Here is a 25,608-nt window from a genome sequence, read left to right as displayed (position 1 = left end):
ATTAAGTTTGGAGAAATAAAGAAACTCAACAGCATAAATGTATGCTTTATGCCCATGCCTCCTCTCCTACTCTTACCTCCTCAGCCATGAATGGATCCTGGCCAAGCTTCAGGGAGCCTCTAGGGTCCCTACTACCATGAGATCCTTGGGGGCTAGGACTTCTTAGCCATTCCTTCTCCATTCCTGGCAGGTGAGTGAAATAAAGGGCCTGGTGATTTATCTCAGAGCCTAGCAGAGAGCCTTGCCTGGCAAATGCAGACTGATGGCTGAGGAAGACTGTGTATCACATAATGAGATGCTCCTGTGGATCAAATTATGTGAAAGCTTCTGCAAATAATTTTTCCTTCTCACTTGGCAAATACACTCTCTGAGATCAGTTACTTCCTTTCAGGTGGCAAAATATGTCCCTTCTTAAATTCTCCTTTTCCCCTATCACTCAAAACAGTATGTGTTCCAGAGGTTTTGAAATGTCAGACAGTTGAATAAATACTCTCATTTTCTCTATCTTTCAATGCGAATGAATCACGATGAGTGTTATGATACACGATAAAGAATTTATTTGTTCTTACTCTCCCAGAGTTTAGCAAAATAACTCAGATCCTGGTTTTCTTGAACTTGCAAAAAATGTCATTCCCCAGAGTTCAGAGACTTTCAGAGAACTGATGCCAGTTTCAGTGCAGGTCCAGTTCATATGTGCTTCTGCTTGGATCTAGCTGCCTGTTACAGGGCTGGCTTGGTCAAAAGTTATATTAATACATACGGTTTGAGTTTTTTCCCTACTATGTGAAAGTCTAATTGAAGAATTGCTATAAAAACTCAGAAGGTGATAATAAACTCTCCTGGAGCAACCTTTATGTAGGGGCTCATGTCATTGACTGTGGCTGATTGTAGCTCTTTCAGTAACTCCATGATATAGTTCAGAAACATGTGGTAGTTTTGAATGGACAGGTCAATCAATCTTTTAGACTCAGAGATGAATTTTTCACAGTAATCAGAGAGCTGGTCTGAAAATTCCTGTAGTTTATATGTGAACTGCTGGTGGTAATCAGAAATGATTTCCTTCACTGCAACAGCCCAGCTTTTAATTACTTCCTGAGCACTGGTAGAAAGCTCTGTAATCTTCTCTTTCCCCCTTTCCTCTGTATTGGCAAGGATGCTAAGATACTCCTGCAAATCTTTCTGTATCAATGTTTCAATCTGACTTGAGAGTTGGGAAGCAAAATCAGCAGCACCGACAGCATATTTGGAATGGAAGTCCTTAAGGACATCTACCAGGTTCTTGATCAGGTGGATGATCTTTTCTTCAAATTCATAATATTTCACTGTCCAGCCAACCGTAGTTGGATCAAAATATTCTTGGTGAAGAGCCTGCACGTACTGATGGAGCTGCTGTAACTCTTGAGAAGCTACCTGAAGTTCGTTTTCGATTAGTTCATTAAACTCAACAAAGTTATAGTCTAGGTTTTCTTTCAGGAATCTAAAAACAAATGAAACGTATATGTCGAAGATTGTATTGATATTCTGTAGGGTTTGATTAACGAAATCAGTCAATTTCTTCTCCTTGAAGCGTTTAAGTTCACTTTCTATCTCTTGGAAAGTGTCTTGTAGAAACCCCTGAAGATCACTTAGCATCTCTGTCATCATGGTAGATTGGAGGTAACTAAGTGCCTTTTGGATCTCTTGTGAGAAAAATATAAACATTTTCACATACTCCAAGACCATATTTATTTGTTGATTGTGCACTGATGCAAAAGAAAATTTATTGTTTAGGTCCTTGTATAATTCAGACTCTTCCATCAGGTATAGTAAATAGGAAAACAGTATATGTAACCCATTATGGATATTTGAATGTACCTGGGACAGTCGCTTTGCTGTTTCCTGTATGACCACAGTGCAGAGCTCACCTGCAGTGTAGTTCCTGGCTCTTCCTGGGAGCTGGAATCTGGTTACATTCAGGAGATCAGTGAGCAAGTCAGTCATACGCTTGACTGTCACGCTGTATCCCTGAGTAACTCTTATTAAGCTGTCTGACACCTTCTTCTGGAGTCTCTGGAAACCACTGCGGTCCTCCTGAGCCAACAGTTCCTGGTACAGACTCTGGGCCTTATCCTTCCATTGCTGGTAGGTTTCAGTGGTGCCTCTGGCCATTCTTTGGAGCTCCATGTCCACTTCATCAATCTGCCTCATGGCCCCTTGATACACCTGATCAGCGCTGTCCTGCAGGCATCTCCTCAGTTTTAAAGAAGCATCTTTCAGATAAAGTCCTGTGTACTCCTGGTGGTACTTGTTGACATAGTCATAAAGGGCTCCCGTGACCCTGGGCACACTGTCTTTGAGCGAGCTTAGCAATTCGGACACTGCTCCTTCTTCCCAGTTAGCTTTGATCTGAACTTCATCATCCAATTCCAGGACCCTCGACTCAATTTTGAATATGTTGAGTATTTTATCTGGAGAGGCCTGCGACCAGCAGAAAAGGATTAAAGGAAAATGTTTTCAATTATCCTGATTACATAATACACTACATTAAAACTTCATTAGCAATTAAAAGTAAAGATCAGAGGATCTTTCATATTCTGATGGAGATTTATCTTTCACATGTCATATCTTTCATATGTGTTTGTCTTATGGTTAAGCAAATACAATCGTTAATTCCTCTTTAACACATACCCCAGAGAGGATAAAATTATGTACAGCATTTGCACAGTGACATTTAACATCAAGGCTTTTCTAGGACTGAAGATCAGAAGAGGAGGAGAAAGTGGAGGAAGAGGGAGGAGGAGGAAGGAGAGAATGGGGAGGAAAAAAAAAAACAGGAAAACACTAACTCAGAGAAGATGTAACAAAAATGAAAAATATCCAGGGTCCATCTAAGAGAGACCTAGAAGACCAATATCAGGTGCCATCCATCCTCCAAGCCTATGACAAACTTTAATAATAGAACCTGATTATTTCCTCTTCTCTACTAATGGCATCTTTGATTTGGCCCCAGCAGAACTTGTATGGTAGGTGAGAGGAATTTGGCATATCTCACCTAACAATCCTATCGTGGGGAAGAATTTTGAAGCCTCAAATACTCCAGATGCCCCAATCTGAAAAATGTACTCAGCATACAGCAGAGTTTGTCCATGATTTAGGTGATGAGGCAAAACTCTCATCTTTCTAGAATTACACAAGTGTAATAAAATAATAGTGGTAATAGGAAGTCATATGTGCATTTCATACAATCAACAAAAGACTCCTAACACTTTCTGGAGAATAGTTCCTCAGAAGAGAAGTTTAACCAGTTCATTGCTTGTGTTTTACCTGGTTTTGGAAAGCCCAGGTAATACTTTGTATGGACTTCAATTTATCTGCCCATATTCCATGTTTGCTCTTGATATGTTAAACCACTATATGGGACTCACCTGAGGGCGGTAGTAGAGGTTCCATCCCCATAAGGTATCGCTAATGTTTTTCACATCGATGACCACAGTGCCTATGGCTGGGGAGGCTACTGATGAGGAGAAGTGGTTCTCATTTTCTTGGTAGTGCAGACAGACATCAGTTAATGTTGGGCTGGTGATGTTAAGGTCAACCTTTCCATTCCAGTACCTGAAAGCAAAAAAACCCCCAACCCCCCAAGAAACAGATGGGCCTTCACGAAAAGGAGGTGGAGATGGCAGACACCACAATGACTGGAAAAAAGATGAAATTAAAAGTTCCCTACCCAAGTCCTTGATATTTGCCATCTTCTTCATATTCTGCACTGAAGTCACGGTGTGCAAATGATGCGTTAGTCTTATACACTAACATGCCACCTTCGATTTTGTGTGTTCCTACAACTGTATGGGACAGATTTTATATTTCATTAGATTAGTAACTGCAGGATATAAATATTTTCCTTGTGAAAACAGAGAATTCTATCTTAACTATATGTCTTATATGTTTGTAACATGCAGTCCTCATTTAAAAAAAAAAAAAAAGAAGGAGACCTTATTCATCCTAAAATGATTACAGAAACACCTATTTTCTCTGAAACTATTTCTGTAGAATGTCAGTAGGTTTTCAACAGGATGGTTTTCACACATGGAGTATAAATGTATCTCCTTCCTGCCTCTTTTAAATTTTGCTATAGATAGCAGCTTTGCCTCAAGTCCTATCTAAATACATAATGATTTATTTACAACTCTCATTGAAGAAATACAGCATGTGCAGAGGATGGGGGAGCTTCCCTGGGGGCTCAGTGGTAAAGAATCCACCTGCCAATGTGGGAACCATGGGTTTGATCCCTGATCTGGGACGATCCCACATGGCAAGGAGCAACTAAGCCTGTGTACTACAAATATTGAGCCTGTGCTCTAGAGCCCAGGAACGGCAACAACTGAAGCACGTGCTCTGCAACAAGGGAAGCCATTGCTATGAAAGCCCATGCCCCACAGCTAGAGAGTGGCCCTCGCTCGCCACCATTACAGAAAACTCCAGGTAGTAACACAGACCTAGCACAGCCAAATATAAACAAAGTCTTAAAAAAAAAAAAAAGAAAGAAAGAAAGAAATAAAGCCTGTGTGTGTTGGGTGGGATGGGGAGTCAGGAAATTTCCTTACCATTTAGGTCATATTCCAGGAACTGAATCGTTGAGCTGCATGTGGAATCAAGGAATGTTTCAACATGATCTCCTTTGTTTTTCAAACCAGCACTCCACGTGGTGTTATACAAGGGCGAGGCCACCTCAAAACGTGCGGTCAGTGTTCCAAAGGAAGGAACGAGAATTCCAGCAGGTACAGAGAACTTCATGGAAGGAATCTCAAGAGTCTGCTCAGGCACGGTGATGGTCGGCAGCTCAAAGTCTGCGATGTTACTGGCAACTGCGTTTAGATCCAGAACAGTGCTGCCAAGTGAAATACTTTTGGGAAGGGTGAAGTGGGACATAGTCAACTGAGATGCAGGCACAGTTATCTCAAAGAAGGGAACAGAGGAGGCTTCTGGTTTAGAGTATTGTATTAACACATCAACGCTGGGGAACTTTACTTGGGGTAGAGTTGATACGTTGAAGGTCAATGGAAGAGTACTTAGCTTTTTGTAGATTTTTATTTCACTGAGGTCAAGTGTGTAGGATGGAACCTGAAGATCTGTAAAGGGGACTTGGAACGTAGGTGTGACATAAACGGAATTTTGATTATTTCGTGTCAGTCCAGGAATAATGAATTTATCATCCAATTCTTGCATGGGGATAGAGACAAGATAACCATTGGGGTTTTTGGTATATATGAGGGCAGTTGCAGCACGGAGATACTGTTTCCTATTAAGGCTGGTGGTGACATCCAGCTTTAGGAGGTCCCATAAGCTCTTGTCATAAACTGGTAGGACAGTATCTTTGAGGAACCGTAGGTGCCCTTCTAAGGAGACTTCCATGTCAAAGCGAGCCACTTCTTGGTCATTAGAGAGCTGTATATTGTTCTGGAGAGACCCAGAATGAACCTGGACCTGACTTCTCCAGCTGATTTTCTGGTTCTCAGTGTTAACGTTCAAGGAGACTTCCTGGCCAAGGTAATTGATTTTAAGGAGGGAACCGGGCTGATGTGCATGGACCTGAACGAGAGCTGATATTTTCCACAGGGAGAGCTCCAGGGTGGCTTTGTTTGTATGCTCTCCAGACGTTAAAATGAGGCCCCCTAGCTCTAAATGGTTTTTTATATTTTGTTCCCAGATGGTATATATGCGTTGGAGTGTGGCTTCTCCAGCAAAATTTTCTTTTACTTTGAGGTCCCAGAGACCATCTGCTTTGGAGGCTCCTTGTAGTGTCACAGAAGATCTGGTGCCCTTGGAATTCAAGTAAGTGCTGGCTTCACTGGCAAGAGACCCTGAATATCCCTGTGAACCAAAAGAACCCTCAACACTTCCTTTTGTAGATGACTCAATGGAAAAGTAAGAGGTGAGGCTTTCTAAGGTGAGCTTGTGGGTAACTGCTCCCATAGCAGCAGAGAGCAGTTTGGGGGAATTGAAATTATACTTTAATTCAATGACTGAAGATACAGTAGGTTTTGACTTGGTATTCCCATGAAGCTCTTGTTTGAAAGTCATTTTCAAAATTGGAATTTGGACTCTTGCTGTTGTCGTCACTGATGCGTCCATATTTTTCTTGGTGAAACTAATGGTACTGTCATGATTGCCCTCCACAAATCTGTTACTCAGGGACAAAGCTGTGGCTAACTTTAGTCCTCTTTTCCTCGTCAAACTTGAGGTGCCCTCTAATTTGTACTGCAGTGCGTCCATGACAGAAGATGATGAAGCAAGAAAATGAGTGACAATATCTGACTGGTTATAAAGACCAATATTGGTATTCAGTGTGATGATGCTTGATTTAAAGGAAAAATCATAGGTGATATTGCCCAGGGCTGGAATTAAAATTTTGTTTATGGTACTCAATACCTTGAACTCTGGAAGAGAAAGCTCAGAAAGTTCCTTAGGGACATGAAGGGTTGGCAGCTCTAAGAATGGCAAGACTAATGTGTATGAGGGTATGTAGATGCCAGAACCCAGGACAGTGATGCTGGGGGTGCTGATCTCTTTGGGGATCATATACTCAAATGTTAACATCTTCACTGTGAAGGGAGACACTTCAATGTTGGCAACTGGAATAGTGTATCCAGGAATTTTATAGATCTTGGGTTGCTGGTTAAGGGATTTTTCAACTTTGTACTTATCAAATGTAGTTTTTGCTTCATTATAGGATTTGATAAAAAAATCTAGTGCCTGGTTTCTGACTGTCTCGAAAAGCCTGGAGAAGGAATTGATGTTACGATGGATAAGTGCGTAGAAGGCACCCAGAGGAACTGGGATGGAGTGCTTGTCTTTGTTTTTCTTATACTGAGCTCTTACACTTAAATCAAATGATTGCTTTGTTGTTTTCAAGAAATCCTTCAAGCCTGTCTTTTCCCATAAGGAGATTTCTTTCATCTGGGGAGTTGTGAGCTTTGTGTAAGGTAGAGTCATTTCAGGGATTGTTAAAGGAATGTTTAAGAAATCCAGGTTGGCTTCTCCATTTATTCCCATGTGGGCTTCGATGCTTTTCTCATTGTTGCCAGCAGAGAAATTTTGATGGTACTTATATTGATTGAACCTGCCACTTGCTTGCCAACTGGCTTGCTGGGTACTAGGACTCAGAAACAGTGCATAATTATTCAGAAAGTCTATCTTCCCTGTCAGTTTTAATGGAAAGCTAACTCTTAAGTTCCCTTCATTGTTTGTGGATGCAGTCATCTCATATGGCTGTGCTGAAAAGAAAAGAGAATTTTTCAAAGTTCCAACAACTTTCCCATTTAAATGAGCATCATGGTTGCCAGTTATCTCCGCCTTCCCCTCTTGAAGCAGTGCCAGGCCTTTAGCAGTTAGAACACTGCGACCCACATGCTGGCATTCAGCTTGTGACTGGATTTCAAATTTAGAGAAGTTGAGGAATCGAGACTCATACAGTATTTTTTGGTTCACTCTTAGGTGTTTGCTGTTGATCTTATTAGACAATCTGAAGGAAGTGATGGACTCTTCCACAGTAAAGCTACTTTGGGATTCATGTGTTCCCTCATCTGAGAATTCGTGGCAGGCCAATTTCCAGGATGCTGTTCCAGAAGAAGCCCATGCTATGTGTCCAGCTTCCAATAGGGTCTTGAGGTCACTGTGCAGGTCAGCCTGGCTGGAGAAATCCAGCTGGGGGATGTTCAGTTTGTGGAAGTACTTTGTGTTGCTGTCCAGGGTAAGCTGATTATTTATGTTGACGAGCACACCGTTACTGAGCTCCAGTGTATTTTTTTCTGTGTGTATACCTGCCATTGTGTTTGACTTTCCCTCAATAGCATTTCCAACCCAGAGCATCTCACTCTCATGCTCTGTCTTCAGGTACTTGCTAGAGAACCTCACGGATTCCTTCAGAACCAGTGGATTAATCGTAGGGTCTGAAAGTTGTGCTTTTGCTTGAAAATCAAAATTGAGCACTTCTAATCTGGATGCTCCTTTGGCACTGATGGAAGCCTTGATCTCCGCCTGGTTTTCCGAAGCTGTTGCATTCTGAACGTCAGCATTTGAATCTAACGTGAAAAAGGGAGACTGGATTTTCAGAATGCCATACAGCTTGCCAAAAGCAGGTATTTCAATTGTGTGTGAGATATGGGGAAGCTGGAATTCTGGGATGTGAAGGTCAGAAACTTGAAAATCTGTCAGGTTAAGATTCGGGATGACAAATTCTGGAATAGTGATTTCCGGTAAATGGAAGTCTGGCACAGTGATTCCAGCAAGAATGGTATCCACTCCGCTCAGATCCCCCAGGTACACTTCCGGAACTGGCCACTGCAGTTCACTGTTCAGCATCTGGTCAATGGTTCTGATGATCTTTATTTTTATTTCTACGAAGTCAATTGTAAAGGAAGGGACGTGGAGGGTATTAAGGATGGTAAATTCTGGTGTGGAAAAGCTGGAAGGGATTTTCACATCCTTCAGTGTTTTGAAGTTGATCTGAAAGGATGGGATCCTCAGATCTGTCAGGGGAATGGTGAAGTCAGGAGTCTGATATGTAGCCTCCTGAAGGGCACGGAGACTGATTTCGAAGGCAGGTATAGTCCCAAAGGTGGTCTGGATTTCGGGAACAGTGAACCCTTTTTCTACTAATGTTTTCAGGCTTTCAGCCCAGTCTTGTATCGAATACTGTTCTGCAAAGTCAGTAAGGTTCTTAGCAGCAAGAGCCCACCAGTCAGAAATGTAGGTGACGAGTGTGTTGTAAACCTGGCCCACTAGGAATAGGTACCGCTGGAGTTCCTGACGTACATCCATTTGATATACTCGGTCTCGAAAATCTTCCAGGGTCTCCTGAAATTTTGCTTTCATGTAAGTTACAGATGTTGAACTTAGAGCCTCCTGTAACCAATCCAAAAATAAGGTGATTTTGGTGGTCTTTAGGTTTTCCAGATAGGTTGAGACCACAATCCTAGCATCCTCTACAAGCAGTCTGAGTGCCTTTGCTTTCTGTGGGAGTTCCAGGGCCTGAATTTCATCATTGATTTGCTGAGTCACCTCATGAATTTTGTTATTGGTTTCATCTACAAACTGGTGGTAATGAAATGACCTTAATTTTTTTATCAACATGTCAAGGAATCTGTTTACTTCTTCAAGGAATTGATTAAAAGACAATGCTTCAAGCTGCTTGAGAGCATTGTCGGTAAGCCCAATCAATTTTTCAACAATTTCTGCCATCTTGACTTGCTGCAGGACACTGCTTAGCTTCCGAACAGTCTCCTGCAGCTTATATTGTTGGGCCAACTGCACTGATTTATCCATTAAAACCTGGATGTGTTGATCTATTTTATACATCTCAATGAACTCATGGACCATGACTCTGAAAGCATTGATTTCCTCAGTTACTTCAAAATCTTCAGAAAGACTTGTAACATGGTATTTGACATGCTCAATAATTTCCTTTATTCTTTGAAATGGGATTGTAGTTCTCAACTGTTCTAAAAGCACTCTGATGTCAACAGCTTCAACCTGCTGTTTGAACATTTCAGCAAGGTGATGGATGTCTACAGTCTGAATCTGTACCTTGAGCTGTTGCAATTTTTCTTGTATCTGGATTCTTATTTGATACTTAGTATCCATATTTTGAATCCAAGATGCAGTACTATTTCCAACTTTGTTAAAATCAAAATTTTCAATAAAAAAATACAGATCATGAATTTTTTTTACTAAATTGACACGGATATGATAATGTTCATCAAGAATTTTCAATTTTTCAATGATTTGATCAATAATATTAGCAATAGTTGTCTTAAAATCATGCAAATCATAATTATCCTCAATATACTGATCAAATTGTATCACATATGTCTGCAGCTGAGACAGTTTTTCATTAAGGTTGATTTTGGCATTGTCTAATACAATCTGCAGGTCATTTTCTGTCATTCTATAATTTTCTGTGAAAGCAGTTAGTTTCTCCTTGGCACTCAAAACTTGTCTCTCCCAATTGAACGTGCTCAGATAATCACTAACTTGCTGTGAGAGTCTGTCCAAGGCTGCTATGCATTTCCTCATGTGTTGATCAATATGGGTGCGCTTCAATTCTTTCTGTACAGCCTCCAGTGCACCTATAACTACTACCCGAGTCTTCTCAAAATATTTTGGCAGGAATTTAAAGAATGGGAGATGGATGGTGTGAGCATTTTGGTTCTTATCATATTTTACAGAAGCAACAAGAGTGAATTCTTGGGGCTGACCAACAGAATCCCTCATCTCTAAAGTGTCAATGACATTGATGGACTCGCTGAGTACAAGTGGCACTGCAATAGGGAAGTCCAGCACAGTGAGGTCAGCCAGGGCTCGTCCACTGAGCTCAACACCAACTTTGTCCTTTGTGTTGTAAGCACTGAAGTCCTGGCTGTATTCATTTTGGTTCAACCGGGTCCTGAGTTTCCAGTCGCCTGTCTGCTCGGCCAGAGTGAGTAGGGCACTGACTTTGTGATCAAGAGCAGTGGTGACGCTCCCCCTGGCCATGAGATGGTGACTTGTAGATCCTCTGTAATCATGGGAGAAAGTAAAGGCCAGAGGTTCTGCTTTCAACAGGAATTTGCTGTACAGCTGCCCCGTGTGTTGTCCCCAGAGAACCAGCTTCCCATTGCCATTTGTATGTGTGTCGATGGTCATTGTAAATGGGGCCACTGCAGAGTGGAATGCATTGCTGAAATGCAGGGAGTCTGAATTGTAGCTTGTACTGATGTCCACAGTTGAAGCAAGCCCAGCAATGTTCGTGTTGAGCCGGTGGCTAAACTCTGTTCCCTGTACCTTAGCTACAGTGTCTGCTTTATAGCTTGCAGATAAGTCAGCATAAGAAAGAGTGTAGATGTGTTTTATTTCGTCACTTTGGTAGGCTCCTTTCATGGTTCCACCCACATTCAGCTTCAGAGGTTCTAGCCTTAATTTTCCGTTGTTGGTCATATCCAGAGCATTGAATTTCAGGTCACTGTTTAAAGTAGTTACCAGAGAATAGGGCTCTAACTGTAGATTAAAATTTTGCTTATAAAACTTGTCAGAGCTATAAATGTTGTCAAGTTTGGAAGAGAAGTCCACTGAGAACCCTACAATGTTCAGATTGTTTGTGTAGTCAAGTTTCATTTCATCATATGAACCCATTATGTCATTTGAAAGCTTGAGTCCTTCCTGGTTGATTTTGAAGTAGAAGATGTTTTTGCTGTCAACACCCAGAATCATGGCCTGATAAGCACTTCCCAGAGACACCTCTGTGGGGGCAGCTTTTCCATCTAGACTGAATTTCGCATGGTGTTCTCGAAAGCGGCCATTTGATGTTAATTTCAGAGATGCCCCAGAGAGGCTGACTGCCGCGTTGAGTTCATTCTCCAGCACCAGGGGACTATACTTCAAGCTGGTCGTTGCACTGGTGGACATTCCATCCCGGGCAATCCTGAGTGTTGCCTTGTGAGCACCACTATTAATTTTGTCAGTGCCCAAGATGTCGGCATTTAACTCAAGGCCGTGAGAATTTAGAGATCCAGAAAGCAGGGTGAAGAACCTCAGTGACTTGTAATCAGCCTGATACTCAGAACGGAGCAATGCATTCTGCTTAGAGAAGGTCAGATCCACTTTGTTTGAAGTGGCAAAGTCCTCATACTTCCCGTTGGTGTCAGATTTCAGTGTCAGCTCATAGTTCTCATATTTCAGGGAAGCAGTATTTTTCACAAGGCCATCTTGCAGATCCGAGGTGGAGGTAATGGAGACAGTGCCATCATCGTACCTTCCTGTTATCTGGTTGGTGCCCTGGACGTAGGAGGAGTTAAACCTCAGGTTGGATTCTCCAGTGAGCTGGCCCGTGGCAGGATCTCTCTGATAAGACAGGTCATATGCGCCTTTAGCATAGAATGCAGAGGCTCTGAACTGTCCGTCAATCTTGACTTCCTTCACGTACAAATGCTCTTTCTTCCTTGAGTCCAAATGGACTGACGCAGAGATTTGTGGGCCCCAGGCACTGGATGCATCAAATGTTAGCAGACCTTTTGAGGCCGGACTGTTTCCCCTTTTCTCTACGTGATTGAATTTGACATTTGAATCCAGAAATTTGTGGTGTAGAGACCCATCACCTGATAACGTGAGTGTATTCCTGTGGTCATACGCTGTTTTTCCAGATCCTAGCATAAAAATCAAAACACACTGATTAAATGAAGTCATGCATCTCCAGAAGAATTTCTATGGTGAAAGGCTTTCAGTAATAAAGTCCCACTGGTCTGGGTCAGTTGTGCCACAGTCTCCTCTATCTGTAGTGTGAGCATAAAATCTGATGGCAAAAGGCCTTCCACCCAGAAGCCCTCCCTGACTACCACAGATCTTGCTGGGTTTCCCTTTCAAGTGCCTCCACTTTATACCTAGACTGTATCATAGCATCTTTCACACTGAAATCTAACTGCTAGTTTATCTGTTCATTTTCTCTCTTACTGCCTAGTAGGATACTTGATACATATGTGTTTAATAAATATTTCCAAAAGAAGAGAGGCAGGGAGGGAGAAAGGCAGGAAAGAAAAAGTATAGGGTTCCCTATTTGCAGAGCAGCAGTGGATACACAGACATAGAGACCAGACTTATGAACAAGGTGGTGGAGGGGGAGGAAGGAGAGGGTGGGATATATGGAGAGAGTAACGTGGAAACATATACATGACCATATGTAAAACAGACAGCTAATGGGAATTTGCCGTATGACTCAGGGAACTCAGACTGGGGCTCTGTAACAACCTGGAGGGGAGGGGTGGGAAGGGAGGTGGGATGGAGGTTCAAGAGGGAGGGGACATAGGCATACCTATGGCCAATTCATGTTGATGTTTGGCGGAAACCAACACAATATTGGAAAACAATTATCCTTCAATTAAAAATAATAGTAATAAAAAAAGAACAGGGTTCCAAGTAGCAAGAAACATATCTGTACGGAAGTTTTTCCCTTCCTAGAGGAGGTTCTCCCACTGGGACGTGCAGCGAAGCTGTTCTGTGACCCTCCCCATGAGCATGGCTCACCTTGTACCTGGTAGGAGAGCAGGTCGACCACAGAATCTGCCTTCATGTGGTACTGAGCCTGAAGGCTCCAGTGGCCCGTGCTGGTGTTGCCGCCAGTATAGGAGGCAGACCAGTTGTACAAGTTGCTGTAGATACTTGTGGAGAGGTCTAGCACACCCAAGAGGGGCAGCCGCAGTGGATACAAGTGGGGGATGGTAAAAGTGGGGATTTGGAACTCTTGCGATGGCAGGTGGAATCCCAGAGGCTGGAAGTTGAGGGCTGGAGTCTGAATCGTCTTGAACATCTTTAGATCTTCGGAGGATTTGCCACCAAAAGGCAATGGGATCTCAATTTCCATACTGTTCTTGTTCAAGGTGTATTTGATCCGACCATCACTGAAATGAACAGCAAAGACAATGCCCACAGTCAGACGGCAAGAACTTCGCTGCCTCCTGACCTTCCAAACAACAGTGCAGGTGTCCCATTCTCAATCCAGTACTGCACGCTGCTCATTCTCTTCCCAAGGCCTGGAGTCCTTGGTCTTAATCCCTACCTATCAAACACTCAGATCCATTCAAATCCCTTCCAGGAGCTGCGTCCTTATGACTACCATCCGTCTAAGTCATAGTTGTGTAGGCTACATTGCTTCAGTCGTGTCTGACCCTTTGCGACCCTGTGGACTGCCAGGCTCCTCTGTCCATGGTATTTTCCAGGCAAGAATGCTGGAGTGGGTTGCCATGCCCTCCTCCAGGGAATCTTCCTGACCCAGTGATAGAACTGGAGTCTCTTACAGCTCCGGCACTGACAGGCAGGTTCTTTACCATTAGCACCACCTGGAAGCCCAAGTCATAGTTTTTCTTGTTCTTACAGTGACACAATCACTTACCTGCAAATGCGTTTCACAACCTGTGAAACATCTTAGGGACAGAGTACTAGAATCTCCTAATTACTTTCTTAGGATTTTTTTTTTTTTTAACTGGGTTGGTGTTCACATTCTGACCTCATATTTACTAATGCAAAAATGCCATAGCATTTATGCTACAGTTACTAATGTCTTTCAAATGCTCACATCACTTCCATTAAAAATGTAAATTGAAAAAAGGCCTAAATCATGCTAAGTAAAATATTCCATTTACGTCTCATGGTTCAAGAAATTTTTCTGGTTCATTTTTTCACCTTTTCAAGAAGAGGTTTTCTGGGATGTGGAAGTTTGGCAATTTCATTTTCTGGAGGCACAACTCTTGCAGGCCACTGAGTTGATCTTGTATATTCTGGGCGTAAGGAAGACTCCTCGATGTCTCCTGGAGCCAGGTGCTTGCTGCCTACGAAATAATAGGAGTTTTAAAAGCAGTGGGCACGGACAGGCATCAAACACAATTCACATTAGGTGATAATCCAAATTTGACAGTTCTATCATTAAGCAGGATGATATACTCAAAGTTAAAATAGAAATCATAAAAATTTTTTAATTTTGGTTGGCAGTAATTCATCTCTTCCTGTATTTTATAAAAGGAATGCATAGCATAGTCAACCCTCTAGCCAGTATCCTGAAGTTCCCTGTGATGTCTTAGGCACAGGTAACTCTTCTGCTTAGTATTCATTTGGTATTTAAAACATACAGCCTTGTGTAACTGGGTAACTAGGCACATGTTAAGGGCTTCCCTGGTGGCTCAGTGGTAAAGAACCTGCCTTCCAATGCAGGAGAGGCAAGTTCAATCCCTGGGTCAGGAAGATCCTCTGGAGTTGCCAAACCACTCCAGTATTCTTTCCTGGGAAATCCCACGGACAGAAGAGCCTGGTGGGCTATAGTACATGGGGTTGCAAAACAGTTGGATAAGGCTTAACACCTAAACAACAAGAGTGTGCATGTCAATGCTTCTTTTTCTCCCCAGGAATTGCCTGGGGGTGGGAAGCATACCTTCTCCATCATTGGATATTCTCTTTCACCTAATGTAGGGTTGACTATGTAATTATCACTGTGTATTTATTGACTGGCTGACGTGTACTCACGGCAACTAATTTGGAACCCATGTGCTGAAAAGTCAGGGCTGTTTGAGGAACTCTGCGATCCAGGAGAATATTGGCATACGTATGCAAGCTTTTAGGAAGACCAGAGAGATCCACAGGGAAATTGGAAGTTGCTTTTTTAGTATCCACATTGGTGCCTGTGTTCCATTCAAATTCAATCTTCTCTCCATCTGAAAACACACATGGGAAATAGCTGTCAAGAGCACCAGGTCAGTCCCTACCTATGGCTGTCAGCACTGCCCTCAAGTACATGGAGCTCTTCTTGGGTGTGCTCACGTAGGAGAGACATACACACCATAACGCCATGCCACCTTCTTGGATATTGTTGAGCCGTAAGCAGTGGCAGAGGAGTCCATCTGAAGGAGCAGTTTTGAGGGAGACCAGAGGCTGAGAATCTCACTTCTGGCTTCTGCTTGCAAACGGGGTATGGAAATCACACCTTTGATTTTGCCTTCTTCCCTCCTGTCATAGCTATTGAAAAAGAAAAGGTCAACATCAATGATTCCATTCATTCCAAGGAGATACGCAGGATGAAACATGGGTTCTATTTGTGGTGATGAAAACAAGATATGTGAATGGCTCAAAGAAGTGACCAGAGATTAAACTCCTCAACTTCTAAAGCTAACTCAACACAAATTCAGGACTTTCCAGGGAAGTAGGGGAGAGGTTTTCAAAAACTGAATCCTGCTCTACCGTTTACTATCTCTGCTGTCTTGGCCAAATTATTTAACCCCTCTGAGCTGCCATTCCCTCATCTATAAAACAGAGAAACTCATACCTACCATGCAGTTTATCACAAGGGCTGAGATAATTAAAGTGCCCAGCACAGTGCCTCATGAATAGTAATACCAGTGAACATCAGGCAGGTCCAACCAGACATGAGCAGAGAGTTAGAACGACGAGGGCTCTATCTGTCCCTTGCACTGTGGACTGTGGGTACCCCTGGCCTGGTCAGCTTTAAAGCTGAAAAGGAAGAAAGGGCAGAGCCAGGAGGGTCCATAGCTCTGGCCAGACCCCCTGGAGAGTTCCTTACCTTATGTGGCCAGTGAGGGTGACCTCAGTGATTTTCTTGTTCTGAAAGTCCAGGATGAGCTTGTAAGACTTCTTTTCCTTAGAAGGTTCATAACTAACTTTGAGGACTGTCCCAAGGTCAACGTCAAAATCTGGAATGTAGAGTTCACTGGACAAGGTCTTACTCTGCCGATTGTATCTGAACAGCAGAGTAGCCTCGGTCTGCTTCACACCTGGGAGAATGTACAAGAGTCAAGATACGTATTCATCAGCTCCGTATAGGAAGAAAAGAGATCAAGGCAAAGAAACCTCCAGAAGTTAATGCACTCAACTGAGGACACAGTTCAAGGATTTTACCTTAAATTTTTAAGTCTAGGGTACCTGGACATGCGTTCAGTTTGTAAATATTTACTGATTACTTATCATGGGCGAGGCACTGCTCTTGGCACTGGGATTCTCAGTCCTCATGGAGCTGACATTCCAGTGGGAGGTGTACAGACAATAAGCAAGTACATATGTCTGGTGGTAATAAATGTTAAGATGAAAAGTAAAACTGGATAAGATGATAAGGGACAGACAAGGACAGAAGAGGTGCTGTTTCATGTGTGGTGGCCAGAGAAGCTCTGATAAGAGGATATGTGGGCAGAGGCTTGAATGAAGAGAGAGGGTGAGGGACTTCCCTGGTGGTCCATTGGCTAACATTCGAAGCTCCCAATGTAGGGGACCCAGGTTGCATCCCTGGTCAGGGAACTAGATCCTACATGCCACAACTTAGAGTTTGCATGTGGCAACTAAAGGTCTTGGATGCCGCAGCTAAGACCTGGCACAGCCAAATAAAGAAATAAAAGTGAGAAAGCTGCTGAGCCAGGCTGTATCCTATGGGGAGAGCAGTCCAGCAGAGGAAATCAGAAGTGCAAAGGGCCTGACAAGAGAAACACTTAGCATGTTCAGGGATCAGTAAAGGCTTGGCTCTATCAGGCACACATCTCCGTATGAGGATCTGCCTATGACATCCTTCCTGGTTCCCTGCCACTATGCCCTGCCTTCCTCTCTCCCAGCTCCTCCCTTCGTTGTCACAAGATTCCCAGGTTTCCTTCAGTTCACAGGTTTACCCATTTTAAAATAAAAAAAAAAAAATTTACCCAATTTGTAAAATTGTTAAATGACTTTTTTTTTCATCCATATCCCCTGTGAGCACCCCCTTTCCTGTGGGTTTTGTTTTTAATCTACAGTGAGATGTCACCTCACACTGGTCAGAATGGCCATTATCAAGAAGTCTAAAAATAATAAATGCTGGATAGGATATGGAGAAAAGAGAACCCTTCTGCTGTGTTGATGGGGCTATAAATTGGTGCAGCCACTATGGAGAACAGTATGGAGGTTCCCTATAAACATATGATGTAGCAATCCCACTCCTGGGCATATACCCAAATTAGACAAAAAACCTAATTTGAAAAGATACATGAACCCCAATGTTCATAGCAGCACTATTTACAATAGTGAAGACATAAAAGAAACCTAAATGTCCACCAACAGATGAATGGATAAAGGAGATCTGGTGTATACATACAATGGAATACTACCCCGCCATAAAAAGGAATAAAACATTCCTATGTGCAGAAACATGGATGGACCTAGAGATTATTGTTCTAACTTAAATAAGTCAGACAAAGCAAGACAAATATCATATGATATCACTAACATGTGGGATCTAAAAAAATGATACAAATGAATTTACTGATAAAACAGACTCACAGACAGAAAACAAACTTATGGCTACCAAAGGACAAAGGGGGTGGATAGGTAAATTAAGAGTTTGAGATCAACAGATATGCACTATTATATATAAAAGAGATTAAAAAAGGATCTACTGTACAACACAGGGAACTACAATCAATATCTTGTAATAATCTATATTGGAAAAGAATCTGAAAAAGTATATATATATATAACCAAATCACTTTGCTAGACACCTGAAAGTAACACATTTTAGATCAAGTATACTTCAATTTAAAAAAATAGTAGCTTACTTCACTCATTGTAAAAACTAACATCTTTACACAGCCTACATGACCATCCTTCGCCTTGCCCCTATTTCTCTGACTTCATCTTCTATAGTTTTCCTCCCTGATCTCTGATTCAGCCATACCGACTTCCTTTCTTTTCCTCAAACAGAGGCCATGCACCTGCCCCAGGACCTTTGCACCAGCTGACCCCTCAGTCTTTACATGTGCATTATCCCCTTACCTCTTTCAGGCCTCTTGTTTATGCTCCCTTTACCAGTGAGAGCTTCCCTTTTCATTCCAAATGGCACTGGCTTCCCCTACCCTTTCTCCTGGCTGCCACTCCTGACATCCCCTAGGCCCGTCTGTGCTCTATCCTCCCCAGCACTAATCTGACCTTCTGAATATTTACTTGTTTCGTTGTTTTTTATAAACTCCACAAAAGACAGTGACTTTATCTCTGTTTACTGTTCTATCTTCAGCTCGTAGATCAGGCCTGGCACTTAACCAGCACTCAGTAACTATTTGTTAAATACATTAAATGAAATGAGCTCTCCTTGTGAGTCCTGGACTTGAGACTGAGGGCGGAGATGGAAGGGCCCTTTTCTGCATACTTGCCTTCAGTCTGGGTTACAAGCTTCAGCATGTCCACCAAGGCTTCACCATCTCTCCGGAGTTCGTAAAATGCCTGGGCAGAATACTGTTCCACTTCTCCCGTGGGCTTCAGTTCCAGTTCAAATCTAAAGATGTTACAATGCATGTGATGCATAATGTTAGAGCCTCTGTGATGATAATACCATCGCCAAAACAACTCGGCCTCAATTGCAACAAAAATCTGGTCCTTATTTAACCCTGTCTCTTGTCCTTAACTAATGATGATCTTTAAGGTCCCTTCATTTCCTCCAAAAGCCCAAGGCAAGGGCAAATCCCAGGATGCCTGGGGTTTTTGGACCAGCAGAGGTTGGCTGGTTAAGTCAGCAAAGCTGAGAATAAGGAGTGGGAAGTGAAGTGAAAGTAGCTCAGTTGTGTCCGACTCTGCGACTCCATGGACTATAAGGTCCATGGAATTCTCCAGGCCAGAATATTGGAGTGGGTAGCCTTTGCCTTCTCCAGGGGATCTTCCCAACCCAGGGATTGAAACCAGGTCTCCCGCATTGCAGGCGGATTCTTTACCAGCTGAGCCACAAGAGAAGCCACGGAGTGGGAGTGGCTTCAAGAAAGATCTTGCCCGTGTGTCTGGAGGTAACGGAAACATGGATATTGAACTGGGAGCACATCAGCATATGTCTATGATCTCCTCCTCGAATGCATGAGGGAGAAAAAGGGGGCACCACCTACAAAGAGATGCTTTTAAAGGAGTGATTCTCAGTGGCAGTAGATACAGTTTCCTTGAGGGAGTTTGATAAAATTTCCTTTGTTTATTTTTGGAGCTAAGACCTCCCTAGGGGTTATGACACCTCACCTTCCAACACTGCCCTCTCCTCTCCACCTGTGGAGATGCCAAAACCTAGCCACAAAGGTTAGGTAGGTACCCTTGTGGTGTGTAGGGCAGAAGACCACAGTTCTAAATGACCAAGGCATAGAACAAGTTCCTGAGGCTGGTCACAAGGCAATACAACACACAGCGTTCTTCCTTGGCCCTGCTTGCATGTGAATGCTCAGTCATGTCCAACTCTGGGTGACCCCCTGGACTATAGCCCGGCAGCCTCCTCGGTCCATGGGATTTCCCAGACAAGAATACTGGGTTGTCATTTTCTTCTCCAGCGGATCTTTCCCACCCAGGGATGGAACCCGTGCCTGTGTGTCTCCTGCACTGGCAGGCAGATTCTTTATCACTAGCACCACATGGGAAGCCCTGCTAGGTGGTCATAATCTAGGAGGTGAGCAGATGCTGGGCGGAGACACTGAGCATTTCTGACCTGGTGTCCCCAGTCAGCGGGTAGTAGGAGGAAGAGTCTGTGGAGCTGGCATTGGAGTAAGCACCCGTGATGCAATAGTTCAGGCCAATGAAGAAAGGCTTGCAAGTTGACCAGGACTGCCTGTTCTCAATGAGAGGTGGGATCGCTTCTGTTTTGGTGGTAGAGACCAAATGCAATGTGTTACTAGTCAAAGAAGGGGAAAAAAAAAACCTAGTTATTTTCAAGCCATTGAAATGAACATCACTGATTCTCCCAATGCAAATGCCCCCTTACCCTGCTCCCTATCTTCCCTCTGTTCATATCCACCTCAAATTCTTTGATTTACTCAGAAGTCCAGAACTGTAAGAAGAACATCAATAAGGCGAACAACCCTGTGACTCTTAACATTTCCCAAAACAATTTGCACTAAGACATTGCACTAAGTTGGTCACATTTCCTATCTGTAGTTTCCATGACAGTAGGAATTAAGAGTCTCCTTTTACAGATGAAAGAGACTCAGAGAGGTCAGTAACGGTCACTGGGACCTGACTTCATGGCTGCCCCTTCCTTCCTAAAGTGCAGATTAAAGGTGTCCAACTTGTTTTTCACCTGAAATCCCTCTCCACTAGCTTTTCTCCACCAGCATTAAACATACTCAAGTCTCTTTTTCCACTGTGTACACACACTCCACACCCCTTTCCTGCCCTTCTAGCCCCATCTTGTCTCCCTGGCAATCAAGAAATCTGTCTGTCTCTGTAGTCACCACTTTCATTCAACACCCTTCTCCTGAACAGGGGTCTGATGGCCACCCTCCTGGTGCTTCTGCAACTGCCTTCATCAGCATCTCCAGTCACCTCCACTGGACGTTTTTTGGCTTTGTCTTCTTTTATCTCTTGGAAACATTCAGTAGAGTTGCTCACTAATGGCCAAATTAAGACTTTAGAGTCTGAACTAGATCTGAAAATATCTGGTATCCTCCTCCCCCGTATGCTCTTAAAAAACCCGTAAGTGCAAGAATACTTCATAATGTCCTGATTCCACCTAAGGATGGTCTCTTTGATATATCATGTTCTTTGCTCAGGGCTATTTTCTCATTTTAGGGGTGCGCTGAGACCAACCTTTGCTGGTGGGCTGCAACCCTAAGTGCCAGTGATGCCCTGTCCGTGGGGTGATCCACCCCTGTGGCTGCTCCCGGGCTTCTGTGACTGATCATGGCTTGGGTCACCCCTTATCACTCTTGGCTGCATACGCCTCTTTCTTTTACATGTGTATATTCTATCTGTTTTTGTCCCTGTCCCTCATGCCCTACTCTACATGAATCACTGTTTGATTTCAACAACCTCTATGTGCCAGTGATGCCCAGATATGTATTTACAGTTCAGACCTTCGCACTGAGCTCAGACCCATGGATCTGACCACACCTGGGTATCTCAGTCTCCCAGGACTTCCAAGCCAGTGTGTTGAAAATGGCATTTTTATTATCCCCCTCACCAACTGCCTTGCTTCTTTAGTCTCTATTTCAATGATGAGCACCCCTGACTCCTCCTGACTCCTTTTTCCTCACCCTGCCCCCCTGCCCACTCCCTGCATCCAGTCAATCACCAAGTTCCCACCTCCTAAGGATTTCTGGGGTCAGTTCATTGCTCTGTCTGCCTGCCCTCCTCAGGTGCAGCACTACCATCTCCCCCAGCGTGCAGTTGTAACCAGGCTCCTGACTCATCTTCCTGCTCTGGCCATGCCTCCTTTCAACCCATCTCCTACTCCAGAGTCAGAGTTTTCTAAAACACCAACCTTACTTCATTTACACACCCACTTTCAACCCTTTTGCCTTCAGAAGAGCCCACACTCCTGAAGATGGCTCACAAGGCTGACCCCTGCAGCCTCTCACGTCCTCTTTCACTGTATTTCCCATGCACTTGACCACATGGAACTTTTCTTGTAGTTCCTGGAACCACATTTTTCCTTCAGGTCCCTGCACGTGATTTTCTCTTTGCCTGGGAACATTCATTCTTTTCTCTTTTGTCTGGGTAACTCCCACATGGCTTCCAGGGATCAGCTGAAGTGTGGCTTTCTCCAGAATGCTTTCTCTAACTGCCACAGGCTCCACAATACACAACGTCATGGTCCTCTCCTGCTTCCTCTAACTCAGCCTTCACTTGAAAGTCCCTGCTTATCTCACTATGTTTGAATTGATAAATTAATGTGTCCTTATATAACAGTTTTATTGTGTAGGCAGAAAGAGAATGAGAGTAAAATGGTCTCCATTTGTCTTATATTTGATAACACTCTTGCAAAGCATTCAGGGGGTTAGAGTTCAGTGAACATAATAATTATTAATTAAAAAGTGTCTAAAATATGGAAACACTAAGGTAAATCCATGTTTGAGGATTTTATTGACCGCGGAGCTCTCAATAGGAGGTTGCCTCCATAGTCAGTAGATTAGGACTTTCATGCTTTATCCACTGTAGATGTCCACTTTGGCCATTGTAGATCAGTATGCCCTTTGGTATTTTTCTTGGGAAAAATGTTCATTTCCCAAGGATGTTTTCTCTATAGCTAGCGTTTTTTTTTTTTTCATTCTCAAAAGAAATCACACAAGAAAATACAATCTAATAGCAACTAGTTAATCAGTAGGTCTGAAGTCTCAGCTTAGTGAAATATGAAACGTCTAGGAAACTGTAATTATGCAGTGAGTCTAGGACAGGTAATCTAGTACCTTCTCTCACCCCATTCCCCGCCCCTCCCATCAAGATCCACTGGGGCCTGAATTTTCTCAATCAACTGTGTAGCTTGGCCAAACCTGCCGTCATAATTTCTTCTATCAAGCTGGCTGGTCAGATCTAAATGAAAGAATTACCTGCCACTGAACAGCCTAACTGGCCTCTTGGGAGAAGGAATGATGAACTTCAGCTGCCCGGCTTTTAGGACTACTCGCGCCTCCAGGCCTGTTTCATGGAAGAAGTTGGTGTTCATCTGCACCCCGCTCCTGGCAAAGTCTGGGATGACGATGCCCATGTTTGTCACAAACTCCACAGACACAGACGGCTTTGTCACCAGTTCTGCCTGCATCTGTAAGTCAGACAATGACCTAATCGGCTTGGTTCAATAACCTCAGTCCCCGCAGTCAGATCACCGCTCCCCCACCAGCTTCCCACTTCTGGGAAGAATCTCTGGATGGCTCACACCAGAGGAAGCATTACTGAGATGTGTTTGTGGGAGGAAAAGCCATGTTCTCAGTCCTTCAGGGCCAGACTGATACCCAGGACCAGGAAGTGCCCAAGTTAACTTTAAGCATAACAGGATACAAAGATGACCAAAACACTTAGTTCTCATGTTATGGCCATGCCTGAGCGGAAGTTGCTAGGTGCAACCTGGTGGAAGCCTAATGTTCATCAACACATACATACTACCATGTGTAAAATAGATAGCTGGTGAGAAGTTACTGTATAACACAGGGAGCCCAGCCTGGTGCTCTATGATGACCTAGAGGGGTGGAGTGGGGGGAGGGGAGAGGGGCTCAAGAGGGAGGTGATATATGTATAATTAAGGCTGATTCACGATGTTGTATGGCAGAAACCAACACAACACTCTAAAGCAATTTTCCTCCAATTAAATTAAAAAAAGAAAAGTTAATGAGGTGATTCCAATGATGATGCACTTCACCTTGAATTGCAAACACCTTTTTAAATTGCACAAGACATCTGCCCTGGAGGAAAGTGAACAGATTCTTACGTTGGCTACTTCTAGTTTCACTCCAGCTTTGATTCCAGGAGTGATGATGCCGGAGGAGGACACTTGCAGTTGTAACCCAAGTCCAGTGGGGAGTTCAAAGGCATTGTCCATGAAGATGTAGTGAAGGAACAAGTCACTTGTTGAGCCTTTCCTTACGAGCTCTTTAATCTATATATCATATAGGAGAGAGTAAAAGTAAGCCTCATTGAAGCAGGCTTTCCGAAATGCAGCCTCCCCCATGTCAGACAATAGTTATTCTTCTTTATCCAGAATGAAAGGGACCGGCATATTTTAATTAGCTGACTAGCTTAATAAATAAAGATGAATGATTATTGATTTCAACAAATTGGAATACAAAAATTTTCCCTGGGTAGATATCATGTCATTTTCAACTTGGGATTCAAAGGGCATTTCAGACTATTTCTGGGCCTCTGAGATTTGTGAACTTTAAGTATCATTGCATGGCATGACTTAATTCTGATTATTTGGTGTTGGAATACTTGCAGCACAATTTATTATGGTCAAACCAGTTTTCTAAAACTGATGAGCTATTTAGATGATGTACATATCAGTATGCGTTAGTGTTTATTCTTTATAACACCTCTGGAAAATAACTTGAGATCTCTTTTACGTATATCCTAGGGAGTATATTTGGATATTTTCTCCCTTTTAAATAAACTAATAATTATGAATATTTAGACAATGGACTGCAGTTTTCTACATACCTTGTTTCATAATCACTTCATCATTTAAATATTAAAGGGAATATTTAATATTATATATTAAAGTGTATCTCTCTAGGTAGAGAGATACACTGTTTTCCACATGAACAAATGAATGCTGTTAATAGATACATGATGAGTAGCTTAATTTCTAAATGTTGTCAATTCCTTAGGAATCCAGGAATCTTCTTCACTGACATTTAAGACAAACTTGTCTCTCTGAAGGAAGCGCAAGCACTTTCTCTGGTCTGCATGACTGGGATCTTAAGGGAGTCTGGGAGATCTCAAAAGAGCCCAGGCTAACCCATCATCCTATGATGGTCCACTTACCATCTGGGGGATCCCCTGCAGGGTATGAACACCTTTCAGCAGCAGTTTCCCCAGGAGTTGGAGGTCGTGGAGTCTGACAAAGCCAAGCTCTTCTCCCAAGATGCGGAGGTAGGCTCTGGCTTCTGGGAAGTCTTTGGATTTCAGATCTTTGACCAGCTTCTCAACGTTGAACATGATTCCATTGACCACGTCCTGGGATTTTAACAACAAAATGTCGAGTGAGGTGTGAGTGCTGTCAAACACCCTTAGGTTAAGGTGTGGGACCTCCCTGTTGCAGCTGTGATGAGCCTAAACATAAACCCTCATGGTGGGGACGTGGGGGCAGACACTGAAACCAGGCCCCCACCTTTTATCAAAAGATAGACAGCTCCTCCAAATTGACATTAAAAAAAAAACAAACAACTAAAAACAAAAAACTAAGGTCTCGTCAGGGACAATGGTGCTTCCACACTGTTCTTAACTTGAATGATGTAGGCATTCAAGTGATCTATGATGTAGGCATAGGTGATCTCTGTTCTCCAGCATGCCAGGATCCCTATGGCTCCCCAAGATTAGAAGATCCTCTGTCCCCCATCCCCTCCCCTGCTTACTCCTTCTCTCCTCCGACAAAGGAAAACACTAGGGATTTCCTGGGAAAGCACAGCTACTGTATACATTAGCCAAAAGCTTGAAACACATCTCATCTAGGGAAGCTCTGATCTAGGTAAGTTCTTAGAGATAAGAATTCCATAGACTGATGCTGAAAGAGTGATTGAGAGACCCCAAACAGATCAAAGACCCTCAGCCTCAAGTGGAGGTGAGTAAATTAGGAGACGGAGGTGAGCATCGGGGAATAAATTACCATCCTGCTTCTCAAACTGAAATGTGAATACT

At 43.1% G+C, this 25,608-nt stretch overlaps 1 protein-coding gene across 1 annotated transcript in view; it reads right to left on the bottom strand.

The window, feature by feature from the left end:
- Nucleotides 1-534: 534 nt before the first annotated feature.
- APOB (apolipoprotein B) overlaps nucleotides 535-25,608 on the bottom strand; it is a 39,513-nt gene continuing 14,439 nt past the window's right edge. The window contains exons 14-27 of the mRNA XM_040225679.1: nucleotides 24,736-24,927; nucleotides 23,684-23,851; nucleotides 22,809-23,020; nucleotides 19,973-20,155; nucleotides 18,672-18,793; nucleotides 16,073-16,283; nucleotides 15,335-15,510; nucleotides 15,022-15,209; nucleotides 14,188-14,333; nucleotides 13,033-13,406; nucleotides 4,584-12,158; nucleotides 3,707-3,821; nucleotides 3,405-3,591; nucleotides 535-2,457 (exon numbers count right to left, since the gene is read on the bottom strand). Of these exons, the coding sequence (XP_040081613.1) occupies nucleotides 817-2,457; nucleotides 3,405-3,591; nucleotides 3,707-3,821; nucleotides 4,584-12,158; nucleotides 13,033-13,406; nucleotides 14,188-14,333; nucleotides 15,022-15,209; nucleotides 15,335-15,510; nucleotides 16,073-16,283; nucleotides 18,672-18,793; nucleotides 19,973-20,155; nucleotides 22,809-23,020; nucleotides 23,684-23,851; nucleotides 24,736-24,927 (11,490 nt within the window). The 3' untranslated portion in view covers nucleotides 535-816. The remainder of the gene's footprint in view (nucleotides 2,458-3,404; nucleotides 3,592-3,706; nucleotides 3,822-4,583; nucleotides 12,159-13,032; nucleotides 13,407-14,187; nucleotides 14,334-15,021; nucleotides 15,210-15,334; nucleotides 15,511-16,072; nucleotides 16,284-18,671; nucleotides 18,794-19,972; nucleotides 20,156-22,808; nucleotides 23,021-23,683; nucleotides 23,852-24,735; nucleotides 24,928-25,608) is intronic.

This window comes from Oryx dammah, unplaced genomic scaffold, assembly GCF_014754425.2.
Source record: "Oryx dammah isolate SB20612 unplaced genomic scaffold, SCBI_Odam_1.1 HiC_scaffold_25, whole genome shotgun sequence".
NCBI lineage: Eukaryota > Metazoa > Chordata > Mammalia > Artiodactyla > Bovidae > Oryx > Oryx dammah.
This window is presented reverse-complemented; position numbering and strand designations above follow the sequence as displayed.